The 18,797-nt window shown below is 35.7% G+C and overlaps 1 protein-coding gene across 1 annotated transcript in view; it reads left to right on the top strand.

The window, feature by feature from the left end:
• The first annotated feature begins 16,771 nt into the window (after nucleotides 1–16,771).
• The window catches only part of LOC139717209 (enoyl-CoA delta isomerase 2-like), a 36,110-nt gene continuing 34,084 nt past the window's right edge, over nucleotides 16,772–18,797 (top strand). The window contains exon 1 of the mRNA XM_071628710.1: nucleotides 16,772–16,862. Within this exon, the coding sequence (XP_071484811.1) occupies nucleotides 16,798–16,862 (65 nt within the window). The 5' untranslated portion in view covers nucleotides 16,772–16,797. The remainder of the gene's footprint in view (nucleotides 16,863–18,797) is intronic.

Genomic DNA, 18,797 nt, shown 5'->3' with positions numbered 1-18,797 from the left:
GTTTGTAGTTAAAAAACAAAAGTTTTTAATGACGTCTGTATAGCACTGCTATAGAGAGACGTTGCTATCTTTATATATTGTCTTCTTTTTTATGGAAGGGCATAGGCACGTAAAAAGGGGCTTGGCTTATAAATGTTAAAGAAAAGAAAACCCCTCTTTTTCATTGATGGTCATGTTAAACGGGTGACAGGTATAGCGACAAGGGGGGGGGGGAGGGAGGGCAAATTCTAATTTCGTTGATGGGGGAAGGAGGGAAGGCGGGCTTAAGCTAATATTGATATGTTACTTTGTTTCAACAAATCTATAGGAACAATGCCAAAATAACAATAAGTAAACAAAGTAGGATCTATGTTTTATAGCATGAAAACAGTACATTATCTTTTAGTATAGAGTCATAATTATACGTTTCACCTTTTAGGAGATAGTTTGAAAAAGACAGCATAGACAAAGTGAATAATTGTCAAATGGAATGATAGAAAAGTACGGATATTTACCGCCATCATATAATAGCTTGAGACAGCCTATACAACAGAAAGATAAGAATTAGATGCATTTTGTACTTTTTTTCGAGTTTCTGAAGTATATCATAAAACGCAAAAGGATTTTTTTACTATTGTCTGTGTATATATTACATGTGTTGAATTTATAAACAACATTTTGTGTTTGCATTTCTTTAAATGATGTATAAGAGCCATCCATATAGGTGTTTCAATAATCCAGGTGCTTGACGGAATTAAAAAAAAAGGAATTATCATGATGACGGATTGTACTGACCCTCTCTTCTTTTCTTTTTTATTCGATTTGGTGAAGGACGAAAGAATGAGTAACCATGTATGTTTTTAATTTTCCATTTCATTTTAGGATTTTGTCTCAAATAAGTATAGTTTGGTTTTATGACTTTTAAGAAAACGTTGGTGAAAGAAGATCTTATAGGATTCGTTTTTCCGAAGGTTCGATAATTCGAAAATGAAAATAAGGATCATTAATTCATAAATCCAAAAATGACTTTAAAAAAGTTCGTGTATATTAACAAACCTTATTTCGTTTTCGGATTAATGAACCTTCGGAATAACGAATCGTAACACAACACACAATAATATGTGTATTAGATATTGACCTAGTTGTAATTCAATGCTGGCATAGAAACATTAACAGTTTATAAATAGTCCCATTTCAGCCATAGAGTTGACTTTTTATATGCAGAAACTTAAGTTAATCACTTGAATCTGTGAAACAAACAAGAATGAACGTTGAGAACACTGACAGTATTTAGTAGCATCCTGGCCTTCCTCATCAAAACCAAAACTTGCTCTTACGATCTATTTCTGGCCTTTGAAACAATGCAAAACTTAGAATATGGATTTGAAACTATCTCTTCCTTCTCTGTCTCTCTCTCTCTCTCTCCCTATTTGTCTGAAGTAGAATTGATAGATAAGAGATGGTGCCTGGAAGAAGTATTTTTTTTTTTGTTTTTATTCTCATGCTTTTTATTCTCACGATTTGGGTTTTGGCTGTGGTCATCATACATTGTTTTATATCACAGATAATTTTCCCAGGGGTCAGCGCCGTATTGTATTGCGCCCAGCTGTGGATGACATGCAGGCCATGCAGCCTTTCGTATAGAAACCAGCATTAAAACATGTTTCGAAGAAAGTTTCAGTTGGTTTACCAGGTGCGTGATACTATCTACTTTGTTCAAGCCGACTCCAGTTCCTTTATTTCCATCGAACAAAAATCAAAATATAATACAAAGTATACAAGTATTCTAAAGAAGTGAAGAAGTACAAGTTGCAAGTAAGATAATGAATGTAGTTGTAACACTCGATAGTTTAGAGGTAGCGTGGTTGAGTGTTAACAGCAGCAGTTCAATGATGAAGCGTAACACATTTGGTTGAAGTCCACCAGCAGGTTTATTGAACACAAGATGCTTCGAACATGGAAACAAGTTCACAATATCCAGTCAAGTATAAGTGCGATATAATCCATAATATAAAAGCCGTAACCCAACGGAGGGGGTGGCTAGGGTTGTTAGCTTATCCGGGAGGTGACTGTCTCACCTCCCTGGCTTATCTGAGGTCCTCACCTGAAGAAGGTGGGAATCAAGACTGCCCCTGTTCTCTTAGTCACACTGTATATACACTGTATCTATGTGTATGGTTATTAGTCTGGTTACAGTACCAGTATATGTTACATGTGAACAATATACTGCTTTAATATAAAAGAGTGACTCACTTGGGGAGTAGAGATAGGGCTATACATGCTGTACCCTGTATTATATTCTTAATCCTAGTGCTATATTGTTAATCCAAAGCCTATTCAGTTGGGTTCTATTCATTCCGTTGTGACACACAGTTTCTTACTGCTGGGCACACTGTTTATACATACAGTGTTACAACATTTATCAAACTTACATACAAACCCCTTACACTGCAAAAAGTCCGGTGTTAAATAGTGAACACCGAGCTGGTGTTAAATTTTCGGTGCTCATTTATGGTGTTAAATTAACACCTCCGGGTGTCATTTCCAAATTTTAAACTGTTTTTTGAAGAGTTTCTTAGTAACTGCACTTCTTGTTGATTTTAAATTTAAACAAGACGATCAAGAATTTTACATTAAAATACTAGATTTTTGAAAAAATGTGAAAATAAATTTACACCAAAGTAACACCAGCTGGTGTGGTCTCTTATTGAAGCTGGACGGGTGTTAAACCATTGATATTAACACCAACAAATATCAAATCAACACCATGTGGTGTCATTTTTGAATTAACACCAGTACAGTGTCAAAATAACACCAGGTACAGTGTCAAATTAACACCACAAAGTGTCAGGTGAACACTTTTCAACACCATCACAGTGCATTTTTAACACCTGTGAGTGTGGTCCTTTATTGAAGTTTGATCGGTGTTAGATTTAACACCCGTGGTGTTAAATCTAACACCGATGTTTTTACAGTGTACTGGTGTTATAACCTATCAACCATACATAAAACTACCTTACAGTAGTAATATATAAGAGAAACAATGCATGTTTTGCAAGAATGACATTAAAAAAGAGTAAATAAAACAATGGAAAAGGGTGATCCAACAAAAGCAGAGCTTGTAAACAATATGCAAATGACATTATATCCACCAAGATCTATCAATGTTGAGCAAGGGCATTTGTTAGCTGTTATGATAAAATCATTATCACAATCTTCAACAATACTTGTAATATTACAGAAGATGACAAAGATGTCAATATTGCAGCACAGACAATGTTAATTGAGCAGGTGTGCTAGGAAAATGTTGGAAACAAGAAACAATACATACACATACACATACATATCAGTTGGTCACGCGAAATAATAAGAAAAGAAAGTGCACATAAACAAAATAATCATGCAATATTGTAGCAATATAAGATCGAAAAGTCTAAATGAACATGCATTCCGTCCTGAGGACTGAAGAAAGTAAAAATATCATTTCATAAGCAATACGATTATCTAGTGTTCTATTTCGACAGAAAATGTATATATTTTTTTCAGTTCATATTTTAATGTAATGAACTTAGAAGATTCCTATCCAAGCTATTCCAGAATCTGGGTCCTGTATAAACAAATGTATTTTGGTGGATGGAGCAAAATGTAAAAAAGAAAAGAAAACGGGAGCAAATAACTCTTTCGTTGACATTATCAGTGAGAAATTCAGCAGTAATAAAAGAAAGTGTTTTTATGAAACAGTGACATCGTTCACTATCACAAAATGCAAATTTTAAGGGGAAATCTAGTCCAAATATAAGTTAGTCTGATTTACAGATAAAAAAGAGTAAAATCTTACGAGTTCAACAATAAAAAACAAGGATGTTATGACATATTGAAGTTTTGTTAATTTCTGCAAAACAGTTCTTGTACAGTGGATATGAATATGCAAATGAGTGAGCTAACCATGTCATAACCTAACAATTTTCCTTTGATCATGTACAAAAAAAAAAAAAAATGACGAAAATTCAAAGTTTCTTTCATTGAAGTCTGAAACATGATGTTATTCTTGGTTGAATAACTTAAATTCAGAATATCAGTTATATACGACAATTTGAGCCTCGGGCATAATTGCGTTGGAATGAAAAACTGGAAATTTCATAATTTTATGTACAAACTATATGGTAAGATGTGAGAGGATGACATGATATTGACTGTTCAAGAACTGTTTCCCCCCAAAATAGCGAAACTTCAAAATAGCATAACTTTCTTATTTTTCATCTCATTTCGATCAAAATTATACCGTTGAACTCGTAATATTTTACTCTGTCTTATCAGACTAACTTCTTTTTGGACTGGATTTCCCCTTTAATAAGGCGATGGTGTCATTGCCTGCATGGTCTGCCAATGATTTGCGCACGAATCTTCTCATTACATTCCCGTTTCTTAAAGTGAGTGAATGTATAAACGCAATTTCATACCCTTTACATACAATTACTTCACAATACTGTATTCATCATATGATAGCAATTTATTATGCTGATAACTTTGATGAAACTGGTGACTTGCCATAGTTGTAATGACAAAGACGTATTTTATCCCCTTTTCAGAGCAAATCAAGAAAAGAGCTGTATGGCTGTATATTTACCATTTTATACCTCACCAAGTGTATCAGTAACTACACGACCGGTGATCATTCTATTTGAAGAAAGTCAAATTCATAGTTGTATACATTGATTTTAATATACTAGAGTTCGCCGGTGTAATTCAATGAAATTATCAGTATTTCCTTAATGCTTCATTTTACTTCTTCTTGTAGCAAAGTCAAGTTGAACACGGGTTCGTTTGGTGTTTTTTTATGATAAAACACCAGAAATGTTTCTCAAAGACATTCACTCCATCAAGGTCGGTCAAATAAAGTGTTCATCACTCAACATAAGAGAAAAGCATGCTCGGAGATGATCAGGGGAAGATAATTCAATACTAGATTTTCACTTCTTAAAGCCAGTTGGGAAGGAAAGGAGCTTAGTTCTGTTATTCTATACTTACCATCTTTTGAGATTTGGATGGTTGATGAGAAAATTAAAGGAATACCTTGATAGATGATGTGTGATGGCCGTGGAACTGCTGGGATTCCTGCTGAATGGTGTTTGACTGAATATATATATATATATATATATATATATATATATATATGTAATATATATATATATATATATATATATATATATATATATATATATTGGGATTGCAAGTCAAAATGCCTGATTAATTGTAATAAACCCAGTGCCAAATGTGATCTTTTTCGAAATCAGTATGAACGATGTTGCAGGAAGAGGTCTTGTTAATATCATTTTTTTTTTCAATTGCTTCAATTTTTATCAGTCCTTCAGGCAGTTCGATTTTGCATTTGGACTTATTCAATCGCTATACATCTGTATTCAAATTTCATCGATCATTTTTATCATTATTTTGGCGGCATGAATATTCGCTCCTATGAAAAGCACACGGAACTGCACAATTTGACGGACAACAGAGCAAAGTGATGCAATTCCAAGTAGTTGTTGAAGATAATGACATCAGTGTTTTTAAACAGCCTTATAGATTTCTCAATACTGGATTTCTGTCTTCATTGCTTTTTCAATTCTTTCGACGAACAACATGTTGAAAATCATTCAGTATTTCGACCAGAATTTTGCCTGTAATGTCGTTGTCCAAGATGTTTTTAATTTCATGGCATTGAGCATCTTGGTTATATTCTAAATCTCCTTCAAAATAAAAACAAAGAAAGCGCAGACTCGACGCCCACACACACACAATCATGCACATGCAGCAGGGCAACACTTGAGAATAAACGATACATGTATATACAAAGTTATCTCCCCCCCCCTCTCTCTCTCTCTCTCTCTCTCCCTCTCGCTCTCTCTCTAATGCAGGTCAGTTTCAGTTTCTAGTCAATGGACACGATTATTGACAGAACAAACCAGGAGCATCGTTTAAAGAAAGTTTGATCTATATTTAACGTTATAGGGAGTGATTATACATTATGTATGTACACGGTTCAAGGCAACAGAACCAATACTCCAGGGCATGTGAAACTTTTTTAGATGCGATGTTTTATAGGTACAAGGGGCACATTATACGAAACTGCGATATGATATAGTGCACACATTATTCAGATTCAGCCTCTGCTTACATCGTGCCTTGTGGAACTTACTCACGGATGCCAACATTTGCATGAGATGATAATAGCACTCTGTTCTTTTCCACTCCATGATAGTATCCAGGGTCTATACTCTTTTTTTGTGTGTAATATAATAATTAGCCATGATTATGCTTTCTGGTAATTGTCTTGATGCATTCTCATGCAGTCTCTCAAGGTGATTCATTGCAAAATCACCTTCTCCTGACCAAACAGGGGGATATCTTCATTTTGGAATCTGTAACGTTATCTTTTCCAGCGCACGTGAACGTATATACAGAGTCGGTCGTTCATATAAATAGTTGCTATTATATACAGAAAATGAGGTGGTTCTAGTTTAGAAAGGCACAGAATTAGATAATACATGCTCATGCCCGCGAGCAAAACCAAACAAACAATCAAACAACCAAAATAAAAAATAAGTATCATACTTAGATTATGAAATATTCACGATTAAAGTATTGTTATAGGGAAAATTAACGCGACCAAAGAGAAAATACGTTTTCTTCTGCAGATAGTACCACCGATTGCCCAAGTTAGCATGCAGGGGCTCGTGGAAAGGTGTTTAATGCATAGTAAATATACCTTAGATTGATGAATAGTCGTATGAAGAGATTTTATGTAATTCATTATGGTGAATAATGTCGTCGAATTTCATCCTTCCCGGGGTTTGTATACGTCCTTAGACAAAGTGTTTTATCCAATTTGTCCCAGAGAACAATGGTGTTACTAATGTAATTTGTTTGTTAATTCGATTTTATTTCAACAGGGTAGTTTCATCAAATCCTGCAGGTCCTGCTCTTGATAAAATACATAAACATTCATCATAACTCAAAATAACATTCATACATCATACTACACCAGGAAAACATAAAATCTACACGATTGCTTATACTTATTAAAATGCATATAATCAGAATATCAAATTGAATCATTTGGATAAAAATATATTACTTACATGAAATAGGAGTGAAATGGCCCATGCCTCCCCCCCCCCCCCCTCCCCAATATACGATCGAAGCTTATGATCTACACGTGTATTTCTACATGTCACAACGGCAATCTTGGTAAAGAGGGTCAAGACTGCATTGGAAGAGAAGTGCTAAACATTGAACGGTGATATCAGGCACAAACACTTACCCGTTATATGCAAATTAGATTAGACAATGATGCCATTACCACTATTGTTCGATCAACAATTTTGTTTGTATATCAAAGAAACTGTTACAGATAATTATTGGTATTGATAATTTTGCAATTACCACAGCCTCCACTTCAAAGTTATTTTCGCGAAGTTATCTGAAAACTCCTATTGTATAATTCATGAAAAGAACATAATGACTCCATGTTTCTTCGTTCATCTTCACTTCATCCAATTTGCACATATTTTTGCAATGCGATTGATTATAGTATGATTATACGTCATCACACCGTTTCGTGCAAAACATGTCAAAAAAACGTTCAAATCCACAACTTTCTTATTATACTATATGCTTATAATATATGTTGGATCAAAATAAAACTTCAGCAGTTCTGCTTGTTTAATTTAATACTTTTGTTGATGACAATATGAAGATGTCGTGGAGTTTTTCATGTTGTTGACCATATCAAGAACCATTACAATCCACTGTATTCAGAATAAAATGTTCTTTATTTGAATGTGATTCATCTGAAACAGGCAGGTGGTTCCCACCTCCCTGTCTTTAAGCTTTTACTCCTTTCGTGTTTTTGTTGTTTTTTTGTTGTTCCATATTCCACATTTCAACAAATACATAAAACATAAACATCACAATACAAAAAGCCTGGATGAATATTGTCAAGTACAGCTTATAAGACAATAAAAACATGTGAAATATGAGGAATCTACATAGAAGCATTGCTTGTAGGGTGTAGATTCCCAGATGCGGATGTGAGATTATTTCTTACTTGGTTATGTAAATTAAAGGAATGACAATTTGTGAATTGGAGAAATGTAAACGCCAAAAAAGTAAAAAGAAAAAAGAAAAAAACAAAGAAAACAATGTCCGCGGCACAGACTTCTTGAGAGTTGCGTGATCACCCGAGCGAGGTACAAGTCAGGTGCAGTGTACAATAGCAGAGATACCAAATGTGTACAAAGGAAGTTCAGGAGATAATACAGAAATCACGAGCGAGGCACATGTTACATAATCGATAATGTCAGTAATGTGAAGTATGAACAGAGAATGTCGAGGAGGATTGAAGAATAGCTATAGATATGAATTCAGACAAACTAGTTTAAGTTTATGCTTAAATGAATAAAGAGACTGAGATTGGATAATTAAATTTCTCTATCCAACTCATTCCAAAATTTAGGTCCTGTAGTGGTTATTGTTTTTAAAGCAGATACGGTTCGTACAGGAGAAAGATGAAAAGAATCTTTTTGTCTAGTAGGTAAGAATGAACTTCAGTATTTTTGACAAACATCGAAGAAAACACATCAGGGAGACCACATGAGTTTAATTGATACATAAATGACCCGATATTACAATGATATAAAATCCTGGATCTTGAGTGTTCTACTGGAAAAAAATAAGACATTAGTGTGTTCGAGAAATGTGGCGAAGTTAATTATCCGTATTTCGTCTGGTATAGAACAAAATCGAACTGATACTGTATATTTCATTTCATTTTCATTTTCATTCATTTATTTGTCATTTCCAACAAAAACATATAAATGTATTACAGAAATTGAATACAAGTATATAAATTTCATCATAATACAAAATAAAGGATAAGTTTATAGAAAAATTGTAAGTATACGAAAATGTTGGAAATGGGGAGGAATGCTGTATGGTGTAGTAATGGCTCATGGGCTGAACGTATGTATATACACACATTATTTGGAAGACACGCGAAAGATTCAAAATCCAAACAGTGCAAAAACAAAGCAAATTGAAGTAGACTCATCAAAGACAGCCCTTTCCCCCACAATAAATCGTCTGGTAGCCATGGTAGCTGAGGCTGAATTTTGAATCTGACGTCAAACATTGTCTTCGAATTCTGTTGATATCCCCTCCCCCGTGTGTATGTGTGTGTGTGTGTGTGTGTGTGTGTGTGTGTGATAGTGGGAGGGGGGCTGACAGAGTTTGCAAAAAAGGTTAAATACTTTTAATCACCGTTTTGCTAACTGTTTCAACTGTTTGTTTGTTTGTTATTTGTTTGCTTTTTTTTCTCCACATTGATCAATTTAATTGGTCACATGACTTTTTCCTCCGCAAGAAGGAAAACCCCATAACTTTACATCTTTGGTCAAGTGGTGGCGCAAAATTATGAAAACCATGGTAACCTACTAGTAGATGTATAGGTATATATAGGCCAATGAGATTGTGTCATGTGCTATAGGTAATCCGAAGGTTCGTTGATCAGAAAATGAAATAAGATTCGTTAATCCGAAAATGAGAAAAAGGTTCGTAGTAAAGAACCCTCAGAATTTTATACGAACCCTTTTTCGTTTTCGCATAAACGAACTCTTCTTTTTTAACAAACCTTCGGTATTACGAACCATATTTCATTTTTTTGAATTACGAACCTTCGAAAAATCGAACTGATAATCAAGGATAATATGAACAGATTTTTTTTTTAACCTACCCCTTTGATCAAAACACAATATCTCCTGCAAGTGTGCAACATTGTTACATAGGCACAATGCTCATGCGTTTTGACATGCGTTTCACTTCTCTGCCCCCCCCCCCCATCTCTCTCTCTCCCTCTCTGTATTTCATACCCCCCCCTCTCCACCTGTAGGTAACGAGTATCATTGTATGCACTCTATTTCATCTGCCTTACTCAAGTTTGCCTCACAGTTTTGTCGCTTTTCCCCCTCATTTTATTTAGCATGCAATTACGGGAGTGGTGGGCTCCATGCATCTCGTTCCGACTCAGTTAGCATAATTAATCACGACAGGTTATAAATAGCCACGCGTTGCTATTTATACGATCTACCCTAACAACTATTGGCACAACTGTTGAAGATGGATATTTGTCTCCGGGCAAAGTGAGGTTGGGAAGAGCGAGAAGGGAGGAGGAGGAGGAGGAGGAGGAGGGAAAGAGAAGGAGCGAAAGAGAGATATTAAATGAGAAGGGGAATATATTATTTTAGTGTCTAGGGAAAAATAATCATAGATGTGAATAAAACTGCTATGACCTAAATGTCAGGAAGGATTACTTAATATAAATAATAATTCCCTCAAATCAATGTCATCATTCTAACGTCAATTGCGTATTTTTATGTTCACAGTGCTCATAATCTGTTTATAGCCATATGCATAATTTATGCTTTATGTTTGTTATTTTCATATAGAGATAATGAATATCTGCGTTTATGTGTATGATTTTTTTATGTACGTCTATTTTATCTTATGATCATGATAATTGATGTTCGCAAACGTCACTCTTTTATGAATAACAGACAGAGAGAAAGGTGCATTCCAAAAGACATTGTATACAAATACTATGCTTCTATACAATAACTGTGCTGCTCAATTTTATCTCCGCGTAAAAACATTAAAACCCAATTTCTCTCTCAAAAGGAAATTAATTCAAGAAGACATCAGCATCAGTAACATCACCATCAGCAATGTAATAGCAACAACAACAACAACAATAACAATAATTATAGTAATAGTAATAGTAATAATAATAATAATAATAATAATAATAATAATAATAATAATAATATTAATAAAATTAATAACTATAAAGGGGTCTCCCCATCAACAAGAATAATAATATAATAATAATAATAATAATGATAATAATAATAATAATAACAATGATAAAATTAATAACAACTATAAAGGGGTCTCCCCATCAACAACAACGTCACATCACAGTCATGTCATATTGATCAGTGAATTCTTGATGAAAGGTCGCTTGTGCAGTCTTGTTTGTTGGAATCACGAAGCTGATGAAGTCTCGGATTTTAGGCGCACATAACCGATATACACACTCTGCTTCTACACACAAACCTTCTAAATTCACACGTATTAAATTGTTTGATAATTTCTTGCTACTATATAGCAGACAAAGTGAAGAAAGTGCACTTGCAAAAGAGAGAGAGAGAGAATTCGCGAAACTCTTTAGGGTACATAATGTCATGCCGATAATATAAAAATCTTGTGACTGTTCTTACGGATGAATTTACAGCTAACACATGAGGAAAAGTGGACATTATGACGTGGCCCTAGTAATGAGGAGGAGAGTGTGTGCTAATCTATCTTATTAGACCCGTCTTGTGTTATGCTTTACGTTTTTTACTATTGCCCCATCAATTACCTCATCTGGAACAGATTATTAAAGTCTTGTACTCTTTGACAAATGTACAAACCAACAGAGAGCATGTTATACTCGCTCTTCATGTTGTTCTCATGTTGTTCACTCTGCAAGTACATGCCAATGTAAATGTATAGTTGCACAATTATCTTTAAATAAAAATAAAAATACAACACAGACACATACAAGAGACAAAATATCCAAATAATCCCAGGATATGCCTCCTGCCGTCTTATGATGACAGATAGATTTTGTGAAAGGCATATGTTTCTTATTTTAGTGTGAAAGAGGTTAGTGTTTGCGTATGATATAGGGCTTATGTTTGTGCTGATATTTTTTTCTTAACGTTTACGTGTCGTGTATTTCATTACATTTCATTCATCATTTCTGCACGGTGCAAATTTATTATGATCTATTCGAGTGATCTTGTGTTCACATTTTGTTTTATGTTTCACATTTGACAATCGGAAAGTAACAGATAGAAAAACTACACCGTTTAATGTTAGGAAATCGATCAATATTTACATGACGTCATACAAGCCTCTCTTGACAACGCTCGACATGAAAAAAAAAATATAATAAAGTTTTTAACAGTTAGTAGGCCTATACCCTTTTCCTTTTTAACAGTCTTACGATTGTTTTGGAATCAGTATAGTAACTGTACAGAGAGAGCAAGTTAGGGCTCAAGTCGCTACAGTAATATGCAAAATTAAAGCACTGTCCGTCTCCCAACGTGTCGATTTGAAAGAGAATGTCTGCTAAGGTTTTATAAGGGAATAATGAATGATACGGGTGATACTAATACTGTACAGAAGCACATCTCTGACACATTGGCGAGACGGAGAATATGATCAGATTTCGTAGAGGGCGCTCATTCACCAGCGGCAAAGCGTATCATAAGGCTCACACTGGTAAATAATTCCCCATAGAGACGTGTGTTAAAATTCAAATTTCAAAAAATTCTGTAAAATAGCTGGGAGAAATGAGGTGTTTCAGCTTCACTAACCTGGATAAGTGAGATATACCCTTTCATCCATCTTTTCAGGGTGGGTTCTTCTGCTCAAATTCTGTCCAAGGGTCCGCAAAGCCAGACTACGAGTTCTTGTCACTCAAAAAAATCACCTATTTTCCGTACAAAAATGCAGTTTGTAAAGGAATTCATACTCAATATCTACAGCTATTCAGTTTTTTGCCAAACTACATCATTGATTTTTAATCAATTTTTTTCTTCATTTATTTTGGTATCTTTGGTACGAATTTGTGAAGGGATCTGGGACAGTCCATTTTATTTACAGGTGTGAGCCCTATAAGGTTTCTTCTGTAAGTTTAGAATATTCTGTGTGGCCACCACGGCGGGTATACTGTATGAGCTGAAAAACGGCGGGGAACGCAGTGTGAGGGTGAGCTTTCAAGGGGAATTTACCAAAAAAAAACAACAACAAACAAACACACACACACACACACACACAAATCAAACAAACAAACGAACAAACATACTTTTGAATGCAGGGAATGCTAAATATAAGTGTAATTCGAGGAAACACGGAAAGGGTAGTTTCAGAGATCACGAATTTTAAATTTATGGTTAAAGATATTGTTCCGTCATAGCCGGATAACAAGGTTATAACTATTCGTGATGTCACTTAATGGAGAGAAATAACAGAAATTATAAAGATAATTCCACAAAATGTATTATTTTTTTCAAATGAAATGTATAGCATTATTTTGTCTAATGAAAAGTAGAAATCCCTTAGTTTCCTTTTCATGTCAGATTTGGGATGAAACTTCCATCAGATTTTTCCCCCCTCAGTTTCATTCATTGAATTTAGGAGTGGAAATTAACATTTTTGACAAGGAAGCATACTTGTATGAATGTTAGCAAACCAATAATAAAAAACACAAAGGTCTTGAAAATTGTTTACAACGTACAGTCAGTTTTTTTTTCGGTTCATCCTTATTTTTTTTTTTTATTACTAGCATTTTCATTTTCAAACAATTATACATGGATAACACAAGTGTCAAAATAATATATTTCTTGTAACATAGTAGGCCCTATCACATGATCAGTATTTCGAATACATCTCACTTCCTTAAGGAATTGATGGAAATATGTATAGTACAGTCCCCTCACTTACGTTACATATGATACTACTACAGTACAATTTACAAAGCTTACAAAAACTACAATACCAAACAAATTAACTGGTGCAAAACATACTCGTCATTATATTGATAGTGACAAACATGTGTGTTTATGTGTCTGTCTGTCTGTCTGTGTGTACAGAGTGTGAATATTCTAAATACAAAAATAGACATGCCCATTTTTATAAGTTTGAGATATTTGAGATTTAATTTGCTAAAGAACAAAAAAGTGAGATAATGTTAATGATATCTACAAAAATATTTGTTTAGCAACATGAGTGCAGTGTAATTAAAATAGTTTATCCTTGTTTTGTTTGATTATAGCCTTACTTTGAATAAACAGAAATTCATCCCAGATATATATATATATATCCAAATATATATTATACATATTCATATACTATGTATTATACGTTTTGTAGACTATCTGCTTCTTAAAAATGTTGCACTATAGAAGAAACATGAAAAAACGGAAGACGTTTTACCGCTAGTGCTTTTCACCTATATAAAAAGAGCTGAAAGCTGTAAGCGGGGCTAGTGGATAAAGCATTCTGTCTTTTAAAAAACGAATCAGAGGAAAAAAATCAAAAAGCATCCCGTATGAGAGCACCATGCAAAGGCTCATAGATAATTTGATGAAAATATGAACACTGAAGGGAAACAAGTTTATCAGGGGCCCCATTTATCAAAACATAAATTGTACATTTCCTTACCACATAGCACATCCAGTGAAGTATTCTAGACCCTGCAGATTTTTGTTTTGAATGAAGATGACTGAGGTATTGATTCCTTTATTCATTTGATTTATTTATTGTAGTTGCAGTTAATTTGTACAGCCATTCTGTTTGAATTGATACTTTTTTATATACTTTGACCCTATAAAGCCAAAGCTATTTACCCTTCCCAAACCCAAGGGGGGCGGGTGCATATTGTGCCCCCCATATGACTGTGTTATTAATTGATGTATCATCGTCATATTATGCACATAGGTAGAGCAACTCAAACTTTACATGACATCGTACATTCGAATTTTCTCACTGTCACTCATGGAGGGCGCTATATACCAAAATATAAGGAAATACATAAGACATAATATGTTGAAAACATGATTTTTCTGTATAATTTCTTTATCCCTGGTATATATGTCTTACTATAGACCAATCATTTTCATATTTGCCACAAATGATAATCAAGTTGAATCTCATTATTTTTTTTACTGATGAAATTTCTCAAGGTCACCACACGGGGGAGCTATTCATAACACTATAAAGAAATACATTATCACACCTGTGATGTACTGTATTGTTTGGGATAGGTACATGTAATGATCGTTTAATATCACATTTCATACTTCTATGATATTGGAATTTTGAGTTTGCAGATTGATGATATGATGAACAAATTACAGGCATAACTTGGGTGAAATAATCAAAGTAACACAAAGCAGAAGGGCAATCTTTGGAAAATACTGGTGTTTTTTTTTTTTTCAATTTATCGGTATCATATCTGTGGTTTTATGCGTTTGTCACATACAAAAAAACAAAAGAAATAATTTTAAAAAAAATCCACGATCAAAATTGATTCACATTTTGCTTCTTTAGCAAATTTCAGCCAAGATACACCCATTTCATACACTATTATATCATTACATTAAATTGGAACAGAAAATAGTTGCAAAATCTGACTGACATGGTTGTCAGTTTACGGCTGCCATGGCATCCAGCAATAACAAATATAGCTGAATTATATATCTCATGTTTGCAATAAGATTTTAGGAAAAGTCACCAAATTTGGTAGAAATTGGACCAATGAAGAAGGAGTGGCAAATGAAAATATCGTGGGGGGGGGGGGGGGGGGCACAATCCCCCACCCCCTTGGGCTTTGATCAAGACTGCCAGTGCCAGCCACAGAACTCTTAAGAGTTCTGTGGTGCCAGCTACTAAATGCTCTAGGTCAACTGTGCCCATTCATTCGTAGGTCAGTGGGTTGTCTCCTACATGCTCAGTCAGTTTGAGAAGAGACATAATGTACATGTACATGTTTAATATGTGTACTGGGGAGGGCACCTCCCTGTCCTGTGTGTACCAAGCAAGGGCTGCGTGGATTAGGGCAGATATGTAACAAAATTTGGTCGAGATGCTCACATCCGGCGGAAAGTATGAAATTTTGCATATAGGGGTATTTTGGGGTGCTGATTTCAAATATTGCCGGATCCAAGAGATCTGACCACGGGATCGGCCGCCATTTTGAATTCCAATATGGCCGCCATCACAAAACAAATTTAAAGTTCCCTATCTCCAGTTCTGAATGACCTGTGGCACCAAAATTCGGTACACATGAGCGTTCTGACATATTGAATTTGATGACAGATTGATTTGAAGTGTCTGACAAACATCGAATGGCCGCCATTTTGAATTCCAATATGGCCGCCTCGACGAAATATTCAAAATCCCTATCTCGATTTCTAAGTAGTGAGTGACGCTGAAATTAGGTGTAACCACGTATTTCAACATATATGAGTTGAAATATGAACTAATGTGATGTGTCTGACAAACACAATGCCTGCTATTTTGAATTCCAATGTGGCTACGAAGACAAACACCACGACTAACATTCACGGGCATGTCAAAAGCGCAGCAAAAAGGGAGCATAATGCACCTTTCACTGACGTCACAATGTAAATACACTGTACAACAACGCGCACTCAATCAGTGACAAACGCGCGCTCAAACAGGTAGCCTAATTTACTAACCCGAGACAGAGATTTTCAACACTCCAACATGGCTACTACCGGGTATGTATAAAAATTCAAATTGGCTGCCGTGCAGCTTGTCAGACAATAATCAAATAAGTCTGTTATTGAAGTCATCATATCACCATGCTTTTATGTATCAAATTCCAATGGCTTATGTCATTCAGAACTGAAGATAGGGATCATTGACCGCGGCCATACTGGAATTCAAAATGGCGGCCGACCCCGTGGCCAGATCTCTTGGATCCGGCAATTTTTGAAATCAGCGCCCCAAAATACCCCTATATGCAAAATTTCATACTTTCCGCCGGATGTGAGCATCTTTTTCACATATCTGCCCCACTAATCACAGGAGGAGAGCTAGAGATTGAGGTGGAGCTGCCTGCTTGGCGGTGGTTGTGCATGATATGCTGTTGCTGCGCTGGTATGCTTTTGCGACCTGAAGGAAGTCATGGCCTTTCACCTACGCATTGGCAGTTTTAGCCTAAGGAGATTTGCCCAGTCGTCATTTAACAGGTACAGTTACCCAGTGTATGTACACTCTTCAGATAAGAGTCAATTAAAGTACAGTACCTTTTTATCGAAAGATTATCAATCGCGAATCGAGTCGGCTGCTGCAGTGCGGATGCCGTCTGCTAGCAACAGCGTGCAATCAGTTCAACACTGCATATAGTGCACAGTCCGAGATATTGAATCTTGTGTCCTGCAATCATTGTATAGCTGGTACGTTTTGCTTGGCTGTTTGTTTCTATTCCTGTGGTTAGCCTGACCAGACCGCTGTCGCTTCGCGACAGCGACTGCGTGTAGTTATGCCTGTGGTATGATTTCAGATGAAATAGCACTGTTAGTGCAGTTTTGAATGCTATTGCGCTGTAACCAGTAACACGAACCAACGTGTTGGGGTTGCCAATACGTGATACGGTTATTTTATATTCATGCTTTATAGCTTTTTCCCCACTACTATTGGCTAGCTAAGACTCTAAACTAGCGTCAAGATACTAGAGTAGAGTACCGAACCAGTACTAGACACCAGAGCTACCAGTACCAAGTCTCACGCATTCTGCGTGAGACTCGAGCATTTAGGGGCCATCTCACGATATCACGCATGGCACCCATTTTTCTCACGCATCGGGCAAGTCTGCAACTTGGGCCTATTTGTATTATAATGAGCATAGCTCAAAAAATTAAAGTGATAGTTGCAAATGAAGGTATATTTCCCTTTTGTCTTTCAAAAGAAGTAAAAAATAGTCACATAAGTATGCACCTGATCGCACCATTAAGAGCTAAAAATTGAAAATGCTCCCTACCGTGGGAGGCCACAAGGGGAAAAACCCCTCCCACACCTCGCTCGCGCGCACATTTGCATGCCGAGATGCCGAGTCATGAAAATCTCACTCATAAAATTTTTTTGAACTTGGTATCCCTGTAGACACTCCACTAAGTACTACTAGAACTAGTACTAGGACTAACGTTAGAGGTCTTTCAATAGTTCTATAACTTGCTAGCTCTACCTCTCGAGCTCTCCAGGCTCTCAACATCTAGCTGTACCAGGGTCGGCAGGGAGGTGGTCTCGCCTCCCTGTCTAGACCTAGGCCTAGTACTGGATGTGGAACTCTAGTAATAATTAGTACAATAGTTTTTAAGAGCTAGACCACAGGTGTGAGTGTTGTGTGAAATCTGCATGGTGCGATGTTGTTGACATTGTCTGTGTCACTATGTTGTTTTAACTTCAGTGTTAACTTCCCTTTTTAAACTGTAGGCACCTTCTCCACATTGCATTGCCACAACACTGGTCACGATTCATACTGTAGAGTATATTGTACTACTTATCTAGGCTAGGGAGAAAGAGTTTTCAGTTTCTTTCATTCATGGAGCAAACTCTATTTCCCAATCCCAGCTCTAACCTCATTTGTTATTCCCCCCCCCCCCCCCACGACCAACCTAATTAAAACTAAAAAGGATACATGATTAATTTCAGATTTCAGATTAAAACGGTACTTATGTTAGGGACTGTACAGTACTGGTTGAGGTGGGATTCATGTTTTGAACATTCCTAGGTGAGATAATGAGAAACCTCTCATGAAATATGAAAGAGCATGTAAATTTAAGAAGGATTCAACATTTGGGCAATTCCACGGTAACTGACGTTACGCATAAGGATTTTCATGAAATTGTTACAGAAAAAGGACATGGGAAATTATGGTGCAGATTTAAATGGAAATATCCCATGTCCCTGACTTCTAAACTTTATGTGTTTAATATGGCAATATACCTAGGTTCTTAGGAACAGGTGTGCAAAATAATGTGCACTTTAGATATTTCATTTTAGCACCATGCCAATTTCAGTGAAGGCATGACGGTAACTGACGTTACGTAACTGATGTTACGCTTATATTTGCCATAGGGTTTACACATGGAAAATCATGATTAGGAATAGTTTTGTGATATTTT

Source organism: Diadema antillarum, unplaced genomic scaffold, assembly GCF_040938485.1.
Source record: "Diadema antillarum isolate AM-2024a unplaced genomic scaffold, OU_Dant_1.0 scf00000072, whole genome shotgun sequence".
Lineage (NCBI taxonomy): Eukaryota > Metazoa > Echinodermata > Echinoidea > Diadematoida > Diadematidae > Diadema > Diadema antillarum.
Note: the sequence above shows the minus strand (reverse complement) of the source record. Positions and strands in the feature narration are given on the sequence as shown.